The sequence below is a fragment of the Andrena cerasifolii genome, chromosome 9 (assembly GCF_050908995.1).
Source record: "Andrena cerasifolii isolate SP2316 chromosome 9, iyAndCera1_principal, whole genome shotgun sequence".
In the NCBI taxonomy this organism is placed as follows: domain Eukaryota; kingdom Metazoa; phylum Arthropoda; class Insecta; order Hymenoptera; family Andrenidae; genus Andrena; species Andrena cerasifolii.
Window position 1 is genome coordinate 6960037 of NC_135126.1, and position 17248 is coordinate 6977284.

The window sequence follows — 17248 nt, forward strand, 5'->3', positions numbered from 1 at the left end:
GCAGGAAGTCGCTGCGTTCTCACAGATAAACAGTTATTTTTAGTTGGTACCTACCTCGCGCGTTTGTCAACGACCTAATCAACGTCCATGTCAGACGATGGATGGAAAGATTACCTGCCACAGTCGGTGAACGATACTCTAATTATCGAAACGTGACCACCTAATTTCGCCCTGCCCCGGCGATCTATCAATCCAGGCGCTTATACTCGTTTCGAAGCAGCTTGAACGTTACCTTTTCCACGCTCCGAAACGCCTGATCGATATCGCTGGAGTCTAGACCCTTGGGGCACGGAAATAGTCGCTGGATCTTTGGAAAGATGGTCGCGCGCGGTGTTCAAGCATCGATACAGAAGATTGCCTGGTTGGAGGCAGATGTTCGGTGGCGACGCGGCTCAGAGATGGGTCTGCTCGCGGAAGTGGCGAAGGGAGAGCACCCCACGACTGACCCTAAAGGCGAAGGAAAAGGGGGACAGGAATGGACGCGCTCCTGCAGAGGGAAGTTCTAAAAATGCCCTCGCAGCAGCACGTGTCCCGGTTCGCGCGGCCTGGAATTCTAATAGAAGCAACGCATCGGCTCGCAAATAGCAGAAAATTATGAATAGACCGTTGGGGCGAGCGCCGATCCAACGGTAACCTTTTCAAGCGGCTTTTCACACGGCGGGTGGATGGATCCGACGGGGGGGAGGCGATCGCTGATATTTGCGCAGCGAGAAGACACCGCCGCGCCGGGACGCGGCCAGAAGAAACAGACTGATGAGACCTAACTCGGGTAGCTCCTTCCTACCTTCCAGCCGGCTGAATAACCAGCCTCTCGTCGGCGGCCCATTCAGGCGGTGTCCTCTATTTTTCAAAGTTTCCTTAAGAATTTATTGGACTGCCGCCGCTTCGTGCCCGTGTCGCGCGAAAGGGAATGCTAAGTGGATGGAATTGACTTTCTCTCTTCTTGTTACGTGCGTCCTCGACCTATCGTTCGATCCTTCCTCCTTCGTCGTTCATTCCGCTCGCCGTCCTCGCGCGTGGAAACGACCCGCTCTCCCCGGCCCAGACTTTTAAGGATCTCCCAGGGGGTGGAAAAGTCGAGCCGATCAAGTGGCAAAAGGACGAGAGCGGTTGCTAGGCTAGGTGGTGTACGCGTGGCCATCGTGGTGAGACCAGTCCGCGTTTTCCCCCCTTCCTGCCTTCCATTCTTGTTCGTCTTGCTCGTCTTGTTCGCCGTGTCTGGCAGACACGAGGCGCTGCTCGGCTCGTGGCGAAGCGCAATGCTACTGTCTTGTATTAGGGGGCGTTCACATCGCGTCGATAACAGGCAGGGGAACGAGGCCATGCACCTCGACACTCAAACTTTCACCGCGAACGAAACCGAGCCAACGGCCGCCTCGGTTCGACGTTCAACGAAACACCACGAACGTTTAGCTATCGAGGCGACAGAGAAAAAAGGGGTGTCTGAACAGAGCGGGGCACACTTGCCACATGGTTCGTCAGCGACACGTGCAGATCTTCGATCTGGAGATCCTGGGAGCCGGATCGGTTATTAAACTGACTAACAGATCGACCGATCAACACCCCTACGCTTCTAGCTCCATTCGATCGCCCAGCTCTGAAACACTCATAGACTCGAATGTTAACAGAACAATCGGCGGCTAACCGGTTAATCGAATATTCAGCTACTCCGTGGAACCGGTTGAATCGAGAACGTCACTCTGGTCCCGTTCACGCGGTGCTATAGCTTGCTTTCGTGTGTCCCAGTGCCAGCACATTTTCGTGGATCAGTCGTGCAGCTGATGGAACAGTTACAGCGAGGACACGAGGACTACGCACAATTGATGGTAAAAGACTCTATATACATATATTTAAATGCCTCCCACCACCCGCCACAGTCTCCTAGAAGCCCAAAACGCTCATCTACCTTAATATCCTCAGGGCCAGAGAACTAATGCTCCAAACCGTGGATTATCGGTATCCTAGGCATAAAAATGCTACCCTCTTCGACCCCCCACTGTTCCGCCAACTAGACCGTTTTCAAAGAAGAGCCGCTGTGAACGTAGCAAAAGATCGCGGCAGCGCGTTAGAAATCTGCCCGGTGAAAGTGTTAGAGTGCACGGCCACGACGGCCGCTCGTGGCTCGAGCAAACCCAACGGCCAGTTAGAATGTCGGACAAGCAACGAGCTAGCTTTCTGCGTAGTTGGATCTGACCAATGCTGAGCGAGTCGAGAAATATATATACATATAGTAGATTAAGAGAGAGAGAGAGAGAGAGAGAGAGAGAGAGAGAGAGAGGACAGGCATAAAACATTTTCGAAGTAGCCATCGCGACTGTGCCTCGACCCTGGCTCGCCACATGGAAGAATCGAGAAGACGACCGGAGGAGAGCTAGTTGCTTTCGCGAGGAGTCTGGTCGACGGTCGAGGACGAATCAAAACCAGCCGTTCCCTCCGAATTTCATATGCCGATCTCTATCATCTGCACAGCGAGGACCCGCGAGGTTCGCGAGCTCGAAGAATCTCGCCTTTCGCGACGATTTCGCCTGGACAGCCAGACCCAGCCAGCGAGCGGAAGGCTGGCCGTCGTGCGCGCCAAGGAAAGCGACGAGAGCGGATCGGCGGGGACTACTCGCGAGCAGAGCGATGGTTACGTGGGCGTTGGCGCTTACGACCGCCGCTCGTCCAAACAATCCGAGATTCCATTCTAATGGATTTATGCGCTCGCCTCCTTCGCGCCAATTTGCAAGGATGATTGCCATTAATTGGGGATCTAGCCTGCTCTCGGCGATCTACGAGGGGCCTGCTCATCCGTAAATCGTGGAAACTCGCGTTATAATTAAATCGAGCACAACAGGGTTAAGTCAGCGCTCGCCGAGTCGGCGGCAGCGAAAATAAACGCACCATAACTTCTTTCGGCCGCGAAACCGTCGGATTCTTCACTCTCTAAATTTACAGAAACTCAATCCTCCCCTCCCCCCCCCCTCCCCCCGGATAGTTTGCGCGCGAAATCATCCAGCGGATCGCTTCATCGCAGCGATTCCCGTGCCGCGCCGGCCGTATGCAGCGTCACGCGGTTTGAGATTCAATTAGGCGGCACGAGCTGCCGTGTTAACTGCGCGTAACAATCATTCCGTTCAATATGCGCGGCTATTAGCATAGCAACGTGCCCGCTGAATGCATCGAGTGCTCCGTGATACCCGATACGACGAGGCCCGCCTAACGTCCACCTTCGGAATTTTCGAAACAAGGGAAATGTCTGTTGTCGCAGGTTGCCGCCCCTAGCCCGGCCGTGGATTATCATCAGCGTCATTATCCCGGCGTTCATTATCGACCGTTATCCCGGCGTTCATTATCGACCGTTATCGCGCGTCCAAAGTCGAGCGAGGCGAACAGTTCTCATCTAGAGGGGAGGCTCTCTCTATTTTTACAAGACACTAGCGATAGTCTTCCCTAGATTCCTGCCACCTATTACAGCTGGAGCAGGCCACTTCTGCTACATCACAGCTGGCGAAAGCGCCTTCGCGGGCCTTTCTCTTCGATGAAGTTATCGCAAGGCTGCTCGAGCGTCAGCTTTGTTTCCCCCTGGGTCCGCGTGGTTCCCAAGGTCCCGAGGGATTCGGGCGACGAGCGACGGCTGGTTACCAAGGTGCACTTGTTCAGCTGACGTCTCACCTTGACAGTGTGACTTCCCCAGATAAGATTACCGCCACTCGTGCTACTCCACCGCGGCCAGCTCGAAGCTTTCGTTTTGCAAGCCTGTCTGCGGGCGTCTCGCGAGCCCCGGCAATGAAACAATGAGAAGCCCGAGCCCGGCTGCGAGCGGATCCTATCGCCGCGTTTTTCCATCCGGTAACGAGACTCCATTAATCGGCAGATAAGGCCAGGAGAGAAAGAAAAAGCAGGTTACTGTACCAAGAACGCTGCACACCGTTGGGCACCCTGCGGTTAAGATAATGAGAAAAGAAGCACGGCGCCACTTGCCGCCCTCCGCCCGTCCCTTCTCGTGCCTCTCTCGTCGTTATTCGCCCCGCCAGCGTCACGCCAACCTATAATACGCGACACGTGCTCGATGCGATACAAATCGCCGATGCATCGACCTTCGCCCGAAATCTAGCCGCGGAGTCGCGTTACGATCACGTGCTCGCGAGTGTATGCTTGTAGGCAATAGAGCTGTTCGAGTACTCGGAAAAAGCGTGCCGAGCCTGACTCGGCTCGAGGAACCGAATCGAGCCGGGTACTCGAAAAAAGCGAGCGGCTCGAAAGAACCGAGTAGCTCGAATAGAACCCAGAACTCGAATAGAACCGAGAACTCGAATTGTTTCGAGTGGGCCGAAAGTACCGAACAGTCCGGTGTGTCGAGTAGTTTGAAGCTTGAATGTTTCGAATTTTTTAGAATATGTTTATATACTAGACAATGGTTCGTAATTATTATTATTATTATTATTTCGATTTTATTACTCGTTAAACAGAAAATATAGTACATAAGGAGAAAGTAAGATACGAGTAAAGGCGAGGACGCAGTAATAATGTGAGTAATTAAAATGTAAACTGCAAATGAAAGTATTCTCTAAATATTGAAAATAAATAAAGTCGAAATAATAATACTAATAATTACAAACCATTATCCAGTATATAAACGTATTCTGAAATATTCAAGCTTCAAACTACTCGACACACCGGACTGTTCGGTACTTTCGACCCACTCGGTACTTGCGGCCCGCTCGGTTCATTCCGAGTCTCGGCTCAGTCCGAATTTCAAGCTACTCGAATATTCGAGTACTCGAACAGCCCTAGCTAGGCAATATACCACACCATAGAGGTGGTAAGCGCGGACGCAAGGAAAAATGATGTATATTTACTGTAATTGTAGAAAATTGAAGACTCTTTTAATATTATTTGAACAAAATTTCGATAGGGCTTACCATTTTTGAGAAATGGAATTCTGAACCTTAAGGTCTGGTAGCCTTTCCTCTTGCTCGATTGCAATAATCTTTTTCAGGGACTATATTTTTTTTATGAAATGGAACCATATTGGGGGTTGAGGGCAAAAGAAATCGCATGTTGAAAATAAGGGCCAGCCTGATGCACCACGCTCTGCACAGGTTCTACCAGAGCTCGATATTTGCCCAGAATTCTTTCGAACTGACCGAAAAGACCTTTATCGGTCGTTCGTACGAGTGAGCAAGTTCACGACTCAGCGCCATCGCGTGTAAACCTAGCAACTGAGAACCTTATCGCGGGTATCGCTGGTCCCATCTATAAAGACGTGCGTTTAAATGTTAAAGCGACCGGGGGGGATACGATCAAACACGGCTACGTAATTGTTTTTCTGTTGTTTCACGTGCCGAATCCGCCGGCGAGGCGGAGCCCGTCCCCTACGCGCTCGCCCTCCGCCGCGGATTAAAATACACAGCTATAAACGCGCCTAATTAATTACAGCTATTAACGGGATCACTTGGACGGCCGTTTGCGTCCGCGCGAAAGGAAAGACCAGAAGGGCCGCGTTGGTTAGCCTTCGCAACGCGCCCAGGCTGCGCGATAATCAAAATAAAAGGGCACCGCTATCTCCTCCCTCCGCCGCGACCTTTTCACCCTATCTCTGCACGCCCCCCGCCCACCCTTTATCCACCCGTGCTTCCCCATTATCTCCCCTGCATTCCACGATCGTCCTGCGTTCGATATCGCAGGGATACGTATAGCCGTCGCGAGGAACAGCGTCGGCTACAGGCCACAGAGTAGCGCGATTAATTCGCTTACGGCGGATCCATGTATCATCGTCGGTCCAGATCCCCAGATCGAGCCGGATCCAAGCGCGTGTCCGAAGGAAAGCTGGATGGAAAGCGGTGGGGCGAGCAAAAGTCCTCTTTCGAGGCTATGGGGTCGTCTTTAAATTACGTAAGGCTCTTTGGGGGTGGAGGGGGAAGCGAATTTCTTACAAGAGGGAGGGGGGAGTCAGGTATCGTGTTACGTAATATTTTATAACCTAATTATCACTAATGTTTCAGGAAAGTAATTTTAGTTTACCCGAAACGGAGTTAAATTAATTATTTATAACAATAATAATAATACTCCTTTATTACATTCCCGAAAACACAAAAAGAAGTAACGGGCGAGACTCAGCAATTTGCTGTTTTTAAGTCTATCCAGAAGTATAAACCCGACACCTATGTAAACCTTTAGAAGAATTTTAATAAGTGAAAAAATGCAATGTAGAAATATTAACGTAAGGGAAGAAGGAGAGTTGGAATATAAAATCTTACGAATTCTTATACTGGGGGAGGAAGGAGGTAAGAAAACGCCAAAATTACCCTTACGTAATTTAAGCACGCGATAATGAGATAATGAGAACAGAAGGCCGCTGCCATCTCCCCGTCTCTCTCGATCTCTCTCCCAGCCGCCCTTTAAAACCGGAATACCCACCCTGACGGTAGGCACGCACAGCCGCGAAATTGTTGAAACAGACGCAGCCACCGCGACTGCTCGTTAGACTGTGTAGGAGAGACTATGGAAGAGACACTCTCGCGGTGACTGTAATTCCAGCGGGGAGCCATTACAGAGTTATGCGCTTCGGGCGCGAGTATCGTCGATAATATGAGCGAGTACGCGGCCACGCCGGTCGCGAGCGAGGAGGCGCGAGGAGGGCCGTCCACGGACGGAGGAAACAGGTCGAAGAGGAATCCTCGAGGAAGAAGTAGCAAGTGGTAGGCGTTCGAGTGGAGGAGACACGGATTTCTACGGTTGCCCCATAGCCTGCGTGCTTATAGACGACGAAGCTACGAATTCTGTGGATTTCTAGCTGACTAATGTCCCGCGTACTTTCGCAATTGATTCAGCGACCGATAAATGCCCGGCAAAGGGACAACGTAGAATCTGAGAAGCCTGCGAGTCGCTTAGGCCGAACGTATGCAATGAGTGCATCAGCTGACAGTGACCTAAAAACCGATAGGTATCGTTAAGAGCCTGTGTTTTCGCATTGGCAGCGAATAACGCCGATTAAGGGGTCAGTCCACTGTGAAGTCGTGAAAAATTGTCATTTTTTAGGATTTATTTTTTAGTAAACGGAATGTCCAACGTAAATAATGTTTTGTCTACTTATTAATACACTTATTGCCAGTATAAAAAAAATATTTATAAATTTTTAACAGTATTTTTTAAATATATATATCGCAGTGATGTGAGCGCCCTGAGAAAGCGACGCAGTGCTGGTGCAGGTGATTCCGGGAGAACGACGCATTTGAAATAAAAAATTCAAAGTGTGTTGTAATCATTATGAGCGTGGTTATCGCAGGATTATTTTTACAGATAAAAAATTAACAAAATGGCGGAGGTTTGAAGTTTATATATCGAAATACGGTGAATTTTTCAATCATTTTGCCTTGTAGAAAGTATGAAATGGTTAATCCAAAAAGGATTTCGTGGTCCCGGCCATAGCCACTGACGTTCTGAATAACGTGTAAAAATTTCAGACTGATTTGTCTAATAGTTTATTTCTGCAATTACCTGCACCACATGAAAAAATGTTGTTTTGAGATAATTGCGTTTGAAATTTTAAAACAAATTAAAAAATTCTTTTAAATATTTTTTGTATGATATAAGAGTAGCCTAATAAATACCAAAAAGATTTATCGCATTATATGCTGTATCTACGGAGAAAAAAATCTTCAAAAATAGCTTAATTTTCCAAACCGTCACAGTGGACTGACCCCTTAAGCGAGGCAAGAGCCGCGACAAGTTCGAGATGCTGACGCAGGATCGTTCCGAGGCATTTCATTTCCTCGGGTTCAGCGCGACCCAGAAATCAGAGCGCGTCAAGGAGCGACCAAGCTGACAAACATATCACGACTTCGTCAACGCGAAGGTTCTGTGGCGTAATTATTCTTATATGCACGTGGGGGACGCGGAAAACAGAGTCGCGCGGACGGTGCAACAAGTATCCCGTGATTAGGACGCTCGCCGTCCTTGACCTGCCTAGCGCTGGCCAATTTTCCTTGAAATTTCAAATATCGCGAGTTAACTAAGGAAATTGAAGTTCGGATCGAGATGAGTTTCGTAACTGGAGGCGCACGAATTTGGGACAGGGTCGCCCGTACAAAAATTATCGCGTCCGTGTTCCTACGTGTCGCGGTAAATTCCCCTCTGAAGCGGAACAATTTACGAGCCTCGCGAAATCCGTTCCCGGAACCGACTCTGCGAAACTGTGCGCTTCATCGATCAATCCTGGTGCACTATAGTTGCACGGGCATTGCTGGAACCCTAAACTTAAAACGTAGATACAATAAAGGGAGCTGATTGTGAGGTGGACTTAAAGCTGGTTTGATCCTCTACCTAGCTTGCAGATGCGTATGCTCGGCATTCAACTTTTCCCAAACGGTTCCCGATAATCTCACGCATCGTTTGCCTGGCTAGTTTCTAGATACACTTTCCCATTCTCCCACGAGTCACTTCGACTCACCGATGCGCTTTTCGTAGGATCGCGAGAGCTTTCGGAGCGTTAAGCGCGAGGAAAAACATAACTCGACCAGCGATTTCGCGGTATTGAAATTCTCCTAGAAGCAAATCGTGACGCGAAGAGAAAGTTGGTCTATGCACTCGCAATAATGCCCAACGATGGTAGCCGTGCTGCGACGATCCTCCAAGCCTGCGTCGTGAAACCTGCATTCGCGAAATTAAGGGCCGAGTGGGAGAAGGTGCATCTTCCTATTAACCCTCGTACAACGAATGCAGGCTCATTTTGATCAAACTCTGACAAAGTCGATCACGATGTTACATTTGTGAAGGCAATGGCAAAATATAGCATAAGGTGCCTAAATTGTAGTAACATTATTTGTAAAAATCATACAGCAGATATTTTATTATTTTATGTATCAAATGTACGTGAATATTTTTGTATTACCTATTTATGTCGGATTAATTCATTTTATATTGAATTTTTTCATGAAACCCGTTAACCAAAGAAATGTTGCTACGGGACCATATCTACCATTCGTCTTTCGAGGGTTAAGAAAATCAACTACCGCGAAGTGCAAATAGGGATAGTTTCTGTCGTGATTTATGGTCGGGGAATTGTCGTTGAGTATCCAATCGAAATTGAGTCAATTAGGATTCACCAACCCATTCTTCCTACGTCTTCTCAACGTCATCATCTGGCCTGCTATCAGACCCTTCAGATTTTCGTTAAAAACTTCGCTATGAAGACTACTCGCCAAACAGAAGTAGAGCGAGAACCGCTTCCGCGAGTCGCCGTTGCTACTTGCGACTCGCTTGATCAGAGAGCAGATGTAATGGAATTACGTAGGTATTGTTCTGCGCGGACGCTGATAGCGCGCGAACACCCGCGGCCGCGTATCTCGTCGTTAACCGCGCGAAATGACCGAACAGAAGTGCGAAATGTGCGTGTGTAGACGCGACGTTCCGCGACACCAAACGATTAAGCGCGATCAACGCGCGTCCAGGACTTTCAGCTGCAGGTTTGCTTGATCGCGAATGGAACATAGACTAGCGCTGGTAATTGCAAAGGTATGTAGGTATCGTTGACCGTAATTAAATTTCGGCGCATATTTGACGTCGCTCGCAGAATTAATTAAATAAATCACTACTGATTATCGAATTAGTTTAAGAGGGGGAGCCAGGTGTAGCGGAGCGAAAAAACCGATTTTTTTGTTTGCATAAATCAATAGTTGAACGTCACGATAATATGTTCCCAAAGCCGCAAAACGAAATTCGAAAAATTAAAGCGGATATAGCCGGTTTTGTTGCAGAGTAGGGTAAACGCACCAATAAATGAACACTTAAGGCTAATGAATGAACACTATTATAAAATTATGTTTGCAGCGTGATTGACTCCACGTGCTGCAAAAATTGTTTGGATCTGAAGCAAGAAATTACAAGAAGTCTCTAATTAATTAGTTGCTTCTTTTAATAACTTATTTTACTCATTTTAATAAAAAATGTCCATTCACTGGTACGTGTTCATTTACTGGTACATCCACCCTACCAGGTTACCAGAAAACTTGAAATGTGTTTTTCTCGAAACGACAGATTTACAATTTGCGGGCAATGTAACTCCAAAAATTATCAACCAATCGACTTGATCTTATGCACGGATATTTGTGAATATTTTATTCGCAGAGCTTAGCTGTTGGTATAATGATATTGTTTAAATAAATAACTTTTTTACACATTTAAGGCAGAATTTCGTTGGAAAAAGTGAACTTTTTTTCAAGAGGCCGTCGTTTATTCAATTTTACTTCTTTTAAGTTATGAATTTATACGATTTGTGCGTGCACTCATAAACTGAACAAAAATTGTTCGTTTTTTAGTTTCAAATGAATACAGTAGACGCTACGTTGCCCGCAGTGGAACAATAACGGACTGGGCATAAGCCCGTATAACTCTGTTATTCGCCGTTCTTTTTTAATACAATTTTTTGTTTATCTACCTTGATCTGATAACACAATACCCTGAAAGTTTCAGAAAGATCGATTAGATACTTTCTTTAAAAAAAAATTCCCGAAAAATGCCTCGATTTTCAGCTAGTTACACCAGGCTCTCCCCTTAAGCACAAGATTAGCGGCACGAGCAAACGAAGCGTCGATAGAACATGAACGGTGCCCTTCTCTCGTGTCCAACTCTGTATTCAACGCCTCGGAACTGCCTACTCTTTTTACGGGATTGCCCTTTCGTTGAACTTTCTAAGGGTTCAAGCCAGCGTATTTGCGTCATAAGTGAGTTCATCGTGGAAAATAGATTAGCTCGAAGGGAACACAGTGCTTCGAGTAGTATCAGGGAAATTACAACATCGCAAGGTCATTGATGAAGAAGTCGATTTATAACTGCTATATATGCAAAGTTCCCGCCACGAATCTGTGGACACGTGTTTGATTCCAGCGCTCGAAGGTCGCCGGCGATGTTTTAAATCTACTCTATCACGTGCCATTGGACTCTCCAGAAATCGACGACTTATTCGAGTCAACTCCAAGAGCAAAGACTCGACGATCGAACCAGCGCTCGATCGAGCGGAGGCCGACGTATTTAAAAGCACAAGCGAACCAGCAGACCGGTTAGGCACCAAGGAGATCAACCCACCGGTCGAGTAATCGGGTAAAATGAATCTTTCGTGTCACACTTTCATCCCGATCGCGTTACCGGCGCGCTGAAAAACCGACTCCCCCGCCCCCCCCCCCCCCCGGGTACATTTTCTAACACGAACAGAGTGGACACGAGAGAAGAATAAAATTGGTGTATACAAGCATCATGGACTCACCTAGATAAGGTGCCCTTGAGCAGAGGATTCCTGTCGTCATAGTATCCACCGGACGACGGCATCTTCAAGTAATCCAAACAATGGGCACGTGGCACTTGGCACTGACACTACGGCACTGCATCACTGTCGCGTGATCTGTTAACTTTCCATTCACCGTACCCACGGTACAAGCATGCTACTTGGTTAGCTGCGCGCGCGACCCATCGTTTCCCGCAAAAATTGTTCGACGAGGATCGAAAGAGAGTCGGCGGACGCGTGAACGCATATCACGAAGTCAGCGGGCGCGTCACATCGCCCACCGTCCGTTGCGCCGCCGATGTTACGCGCTCCAACCGGGATCTTCTTGAAGCGGCGAGAAATCCGGCCGAGATAACGCGGCCAGCCAGCAACGACGCTGTCAACAAGTCGCTAATACGCCTCTCCAGCGTTACGGGCTTCACGGGCGTGCGTCTAGATGGGTTTCACGGTTTCCTCGATAAGCTGCCGACGCGGCGGTGGCGCTCGCGGCCAGACCGTTAAGCGACACCGACGACCATCCTCGCGCCCGTCGCTACCTAAAGGCAGAAATTTTTTTTTGTTCCGTTAAACTTCAGACGAACACACCCTCTCCACTCGTTACGGCGAGCCTCGTTTCTCCCCTCGAACTGAGACCGCGAGACCCCTCGACACGTGCGAACCTCTCTCGCCAAACATGGTCGACTATCGATACCCCCACCAGCGACCCTCGCTCCGCGACACGGTACCGCCGAAAATTTAGCCGCGAAACAGCGAACGTTAGCACCGAGGAGGTTAACTACGTAGAAAGTTAAACGAGTTGCTAGATGACACTCCGGAATGTCGCGTCGTATCGATCTCTCGATTTCAGTTATTTTTTAACTCACGCTCGATTCGTCGCGTGGTAAAACAGAAAACGCATACTGACGGACTGAGATTCCTTTTCGGGGGACCTATGCACTCGAGTTGTGAGAAACTTGGAGGGGAAGGGTCTGGGTTAGGTCTCCCCTTCCAATTTTGACCTGCTTCCGCGGCTTGGTTATACGCGAGTTAACTGTTGCTGCGAAGCGTCGCACAGATCTCTATCGAGGCTACATTTTTGGAAAGGGTACTTTGGAATTCGTAGGAACGAACCTCCGAGGCGCCGTGTGTCTAAAGTTATCGAGCTCGTACGCGCAATGGGTTGCAAATTGTAACAGGTATGTCACCGTTCCGCGAAAGAAAGTTGTAATGCAAGAACGACGTTTCGAACCTGCCCCACGTCGGTCTCCCCACCAATACGCAAGCCACGGGAATCAACGATCGAGTGTAGTTTTCGCTTACGTTAACGTCTCCTACCGTAAGATTCGAGCTTCGGGAAACGACGCATGGTATGCACCGGCCTAATAACATCCGACGATTATCCATAGGAGCTGGCAGCGGTTGACGCCATTAGCCACGCTTGCCGCCAAAATCCGACTGCGGACGAGCCGGTTGGGTGAAAGTCCTGACAGTGCGCAGTCTAGGAAACATTGTACCGGCGCGTCGCGAACTGCCTCGTGCCTCGAGCAACGCTTGAAACGCGACCGATTTTGGGAAGCGAGACGGGCGGTACACATTCTTCCCGGCCAGGGGATCGCAGACGGCGAATCGGACGGGCGGAATGGATTGGTTAGGAACCGACGGTCGCACGTGTCCTCCAGGCGTAGAAACGTTGAGATAAGTGTCACGGTTGAAAGCGGAACGTGCCAGGTGAGTCCATCGAGCGCGTCGTTTATTTATAACACTAAGGGAACCCGGGAGAGAACGGCAGGCAGGAACGACACGGAGGCCAAACGGCGGAGCGTCCCTCGCGTTCGGTTTACCGTTCGTAAACTACACACGCCGCGTACTTCACCGAGGACCCGCGTGTTACTTGTTCGATCTCACGATTGGCCGTGCCGCACCAAGATGGCGCGACTATTGACCTGTCAACGCAAATTCGTATCGCGACGCGGCTCTTTTGGCAACCGTGACCACGCGACCCCGAGATATTCAAAGATTATTAGGTCGACGGTTCTTCTCGAAAGTCGAATTTTTTCAGTAAGATGACATGCATTGAATTATTATTGTTATTATACTCGATTGTTTCTTATGTTCTTTGACTATCCGACGGGGCTCTTGTGAGATTACAATTTTGAAAAATTGATGTACGAGAAATGTGTTACTGGGTTCGCAAGAAATCCCCCAGTTGCGGCAGAATGTCATAAGCTGTAATTATTCCTTTCTCCCACAGGCTCTGAACTCGTCTATGCACTTTCACTGTATCCTTCGCGTACTCCTGAATCTAACGCGTGTTAAAATTCTCGTTGCAGCAATGATATAACGTTTAATAGATCTCCATCCCCTCGAGTCCCTAACCCCTCCCCCTCTCGCATCGTCCCGGCGACTTTTTAAGTTCACTCTGTCGCGGAAGGCGGCCTACAATTGTACCAATTCGAAATATCAAATGACACTCGCACGTAACGTTTACGACCTCTGAAATTTCACGAAATGGGTTGGTACCTCATAGGGCAAGTATCCAACACGCGTCGAACGTTAAGTCGTAATAATAGTGTACTCGGGGTCGGTAGAAACACGCGAACAGACCGCAATCCTTTTACGAACCCGATGTACCGTTCTCGCCGGCAGCCCAAGTCGAAAGTATCCGGCATAACAAGGGCAAATGACCTACTCGTCCAGTCGCTAGCATTTTCGAACGATTCTTCCACACACCTCGCCCCGATACAACTCTTTCTCTCGTTATCGAACGAGATACACCGCGAAACGTATAATCATCGGAACAAAGAAAGCGAGTAGGAATTTCTCTGGATTCGTGTAAATCCCTACATTGCTCGAGTGATTTATTTTTTTTTAAACGAGGCCGCGTAAATCGCCCAATGCAATAAACTGTAAAGCACGATGCTTCTCGGGGGACGGGGGTTAACGAGGAGAGAAGTCGAGTAGCAAAAGCGTTACGTGATTCAAGGACGTACGCTAAGTGGGATCGTGATCCAGTCGATAAGTAGCTGAAGGTGCAACGATCGGTTCTACCCTTACGGTTCGTGTATTTGTACGCGGCGCTGTTCCAAGTAGAAAAAGCACCCTCGCCGACTGGTGTCCGGGCTGGCCACGAAAAAACAAGCAGCGGGCTCGAATGCTTACTGGAAAATCGGTACCGTAAGCGTTCCACTTCTCTTTCGTTCTTTCTCTCTCTCTCTCTCTCTCGCTCTCTCCTCCTCTCCCTCTCTGTCTTAAAAGAAAACCGCTCCGGAATCCGCGTCTCGGAATGCAAGAGGCGACGAGACTCGGCTTAGCACGAAGGCAACCTGTCCACACTGTTCCCCCCACCACGGACCGACTGATCCTCCTAACTCTACTTACCCAACCCACCCCACCACGAACCATGCAAACGCGATTGCACTCGCGCCGAAGAATATGCCATCATTTGCTGCATCGTGTAACCGTATACATGACGCGACGTATGCCAGCCTCTCGGCTCCTAATTATTCATTTACATTGCGCGCACCACGCGCTCGGCTTTTCGTGGAGGTTACATCCGCTTCCTTCCGTCCCGTAACACACGAACGAGGCACGTATCTGTCGGCAAATAATCGCGCGAGTGTAAATAGAATTTGGAAAGTACGTGATAAAAACGATACGTTTACTGTATTCCCAAGATTTCTACTTGGAACACGATGTTTCTGTTCAGCGCGAATGGAATCTGTCCACGCTATTTCCTCTACCATCTCTCCGTCCCGTTTCCCCTTCACCTCCTTTACTGCGCTGCTGTTCTACCTGGTGTGCGAGTGCCCGCACACCGCCGCCACGGGTATCTATATTTGTCGGATCCCTCGCCCGAGATGTGTGGATACCCAACACCAGCCCGGCCATTGTACGTGCAGCGCGGTTCTGCTTATTTCTCCTACACATGTGCACGCGTAGATACAGCACGCATCTTATTTACCGAGCAGCAGTGGCAGGGGACGAGGGAGACGGAGAGCCGCAGCAAGAAAGAAAGAAGGGAATAGAGAGATAGCGCCGCGACACGAGCTATTTTTCAAACACGATGCACGTAGAAGCAGCGATCAGCTTCGGTGACGATCGGGGCATGTGGCGGAAAAAGATATATTCATAGATATCCCACGGAGCCGCGCCTCTAATCTCTCGCCCCGTTCTATTTCGGAGCTCCCTGTAAAGAACTGTCACCGGGATGCTTTCGAATTTTTTCCAAAGATGCAACGACAATGCCCGTTCTAATTTTAACCTAAGATTTCCATTACAATGGCCAGAAACGCGCGATACCTTTTCGAAAATTCGGGAAAGTAAAAGGTGGCTTTTCGACTCACGGATGTTTTTGTGTCAACTGCTCGGTTGCTCGGACCGATGTGAGCGAATATCGATGTTGCAAGTTGGCGTGAAAACGTACGTCATCGCGTTGTTACCGTATACAGTTCGCTGTGCTTGCACAGGGGAGCACGCGCGTGATCAGAGCCACGATTTCTGGAATCTCGCCGCTTCCGTGTGCGGCGCGACACACACCGCGAATACAAGCGCGAGAAACATGCCCCTCCGCCACCTTCGTTTCGCATTGCCGGCCATACGGGCCACGTTCTGTTTTCTTGCTCACAGTCGCAACACCACCGATCATTCCCTAGGAATAAGGTCGTTCGTAAGATCGTGCCAAGAAACACGACTAAGAGAACGACCGTTATTTGCGAACGTTCGCTTCGATCTCGGTTAAAGAAGTCTCGCTCGTCTCGACTCGATACGTATCGACGCTATCGATGCGAACGACTGCTCGAATACCACGGCGAACGTGGTCGCGAGGTTTACATACGGTATATGTAGATTCGAGCGCGTGTAAATCGTACGAGGCACGAGTATATCCCCATGATTTCATCGAAAACTATACAACTCGATGAACACTCGGTTCTAACGATCGAGGCATCCGATCGTCTGTATTCTAGATTCCAGATTCTAGACTCTAGAAAGTAACGCTCTACATGAACGACCTTGTTCCTGGGATCTACATAGGCGTCAATCGTATCGAGCATCTATCAACGCTAGAATCAAACGTAAAAGCTTTCCTCCGTGCGGGTAGAGGGAGCTGGCGGCAGTTGTCAACGCGTACGTGAACAGAAAGCTGGTCGATATGGGGAGAAAGAATGCTCGTGAAATGTCGATCGTCGAGAGGGGCACGATATCCATGCTACGTACTGCAGGCACAGCGATCACTCCTTGGCGTTCCTCTTCTTTCTTATCTTGAATGAAAGGGAGCACGATGACAGTTCGCTCGTGATAATGGCAGATGCGCACGACGGTCCGTCACGTGGTAAAGGGTAAAAATTACCCGTTTGCACGTGTGCGCCTGCTGGCGTTCGTACGCGCACCAATACACGTGAATCCCGCGCGTACCGTGCGACGTATGCGTGCCCGCGCGCGCGTCTGTGTGCGTGTGTGTATGCGTGCTTGCGAGAGGTACACGTATATGTGTATATTGCGGGCAGAGTGGTGGCTGTGCAAAAACGTCGTAACAAGACGGCGCGTGGACGGTCGCGGCTGAACTGATCGTGGGGGTCGAGCTACAGGTGTCATCAGACGGCGGCTGCTCCACCCCTCTGCCCCCACCCTGTTCCCTCACCCGCCCTCGATCCCCACTACCGTTCCCGATACTTTCACGCACACGTCCAGCCGTGGCGGAGGACACGCGTGCGCACACGAGCCGGCTTCCTACTGTAATCATGCAATATCATTCGTTCTACTCGCGGCGCCTATGAACCCAGAGAGCGCGGCACGTGCTTTGCATGACTTCCAACGATATCGACAATGACTGCTCTTATTTCTCTCAAATCGATCCAGTTTTTGTACAATCAATAACGATCATTAAAGGAACAAAGATATCGTTAAATTATTCACGATGAATCACCACGTTCGAGCGCGGCTTAACTCGTTTGGTAGTAAGATTCTAATGCCTCGCGTACTCCGCGTGTCGCTCGCACCTATTTACAA

At 49.3% G+C, this 17248-nt stretch overlaps 1 protein-coding gene across 3 annotated transcripts in view; it reads right to left on the reverse strand.

Annotated features, from left to right (window-relative positions):
* Positions 1 to 16774, reverse strand: part of Lilli (AF4/FMR2 family member lilliputian) — a 157993-nt gene extending 141219 nt beyond the window's left edge. Inside the window, exons 1-2 of one of the 3 annotated variants that reach the window (XM_076820458.1) lie at positions 16457 to 16774; positions 11246 to 11799 (exon numbers count right to left, since the gene is read on the reverse strand). In XM_076820458.1, coding sequence (XP_076676573.1) covers positions 11246 to 11307 — 62 coding nt within the window. In that variant the 5' untranslated portion in view covers positions 11308 to 11799; positions 16457 to 16774. Of the gene's footprint in view, positions 1 to 11245; positions 11866 to 16456 lie in introns of those variants that run through there. The other 2 variants (XM_076820460.1, XM_076820459.1) reach the window with 2 other exon arrangements.
* Positions 16775 to 17248: the final 474 nt, after the last annotated feature.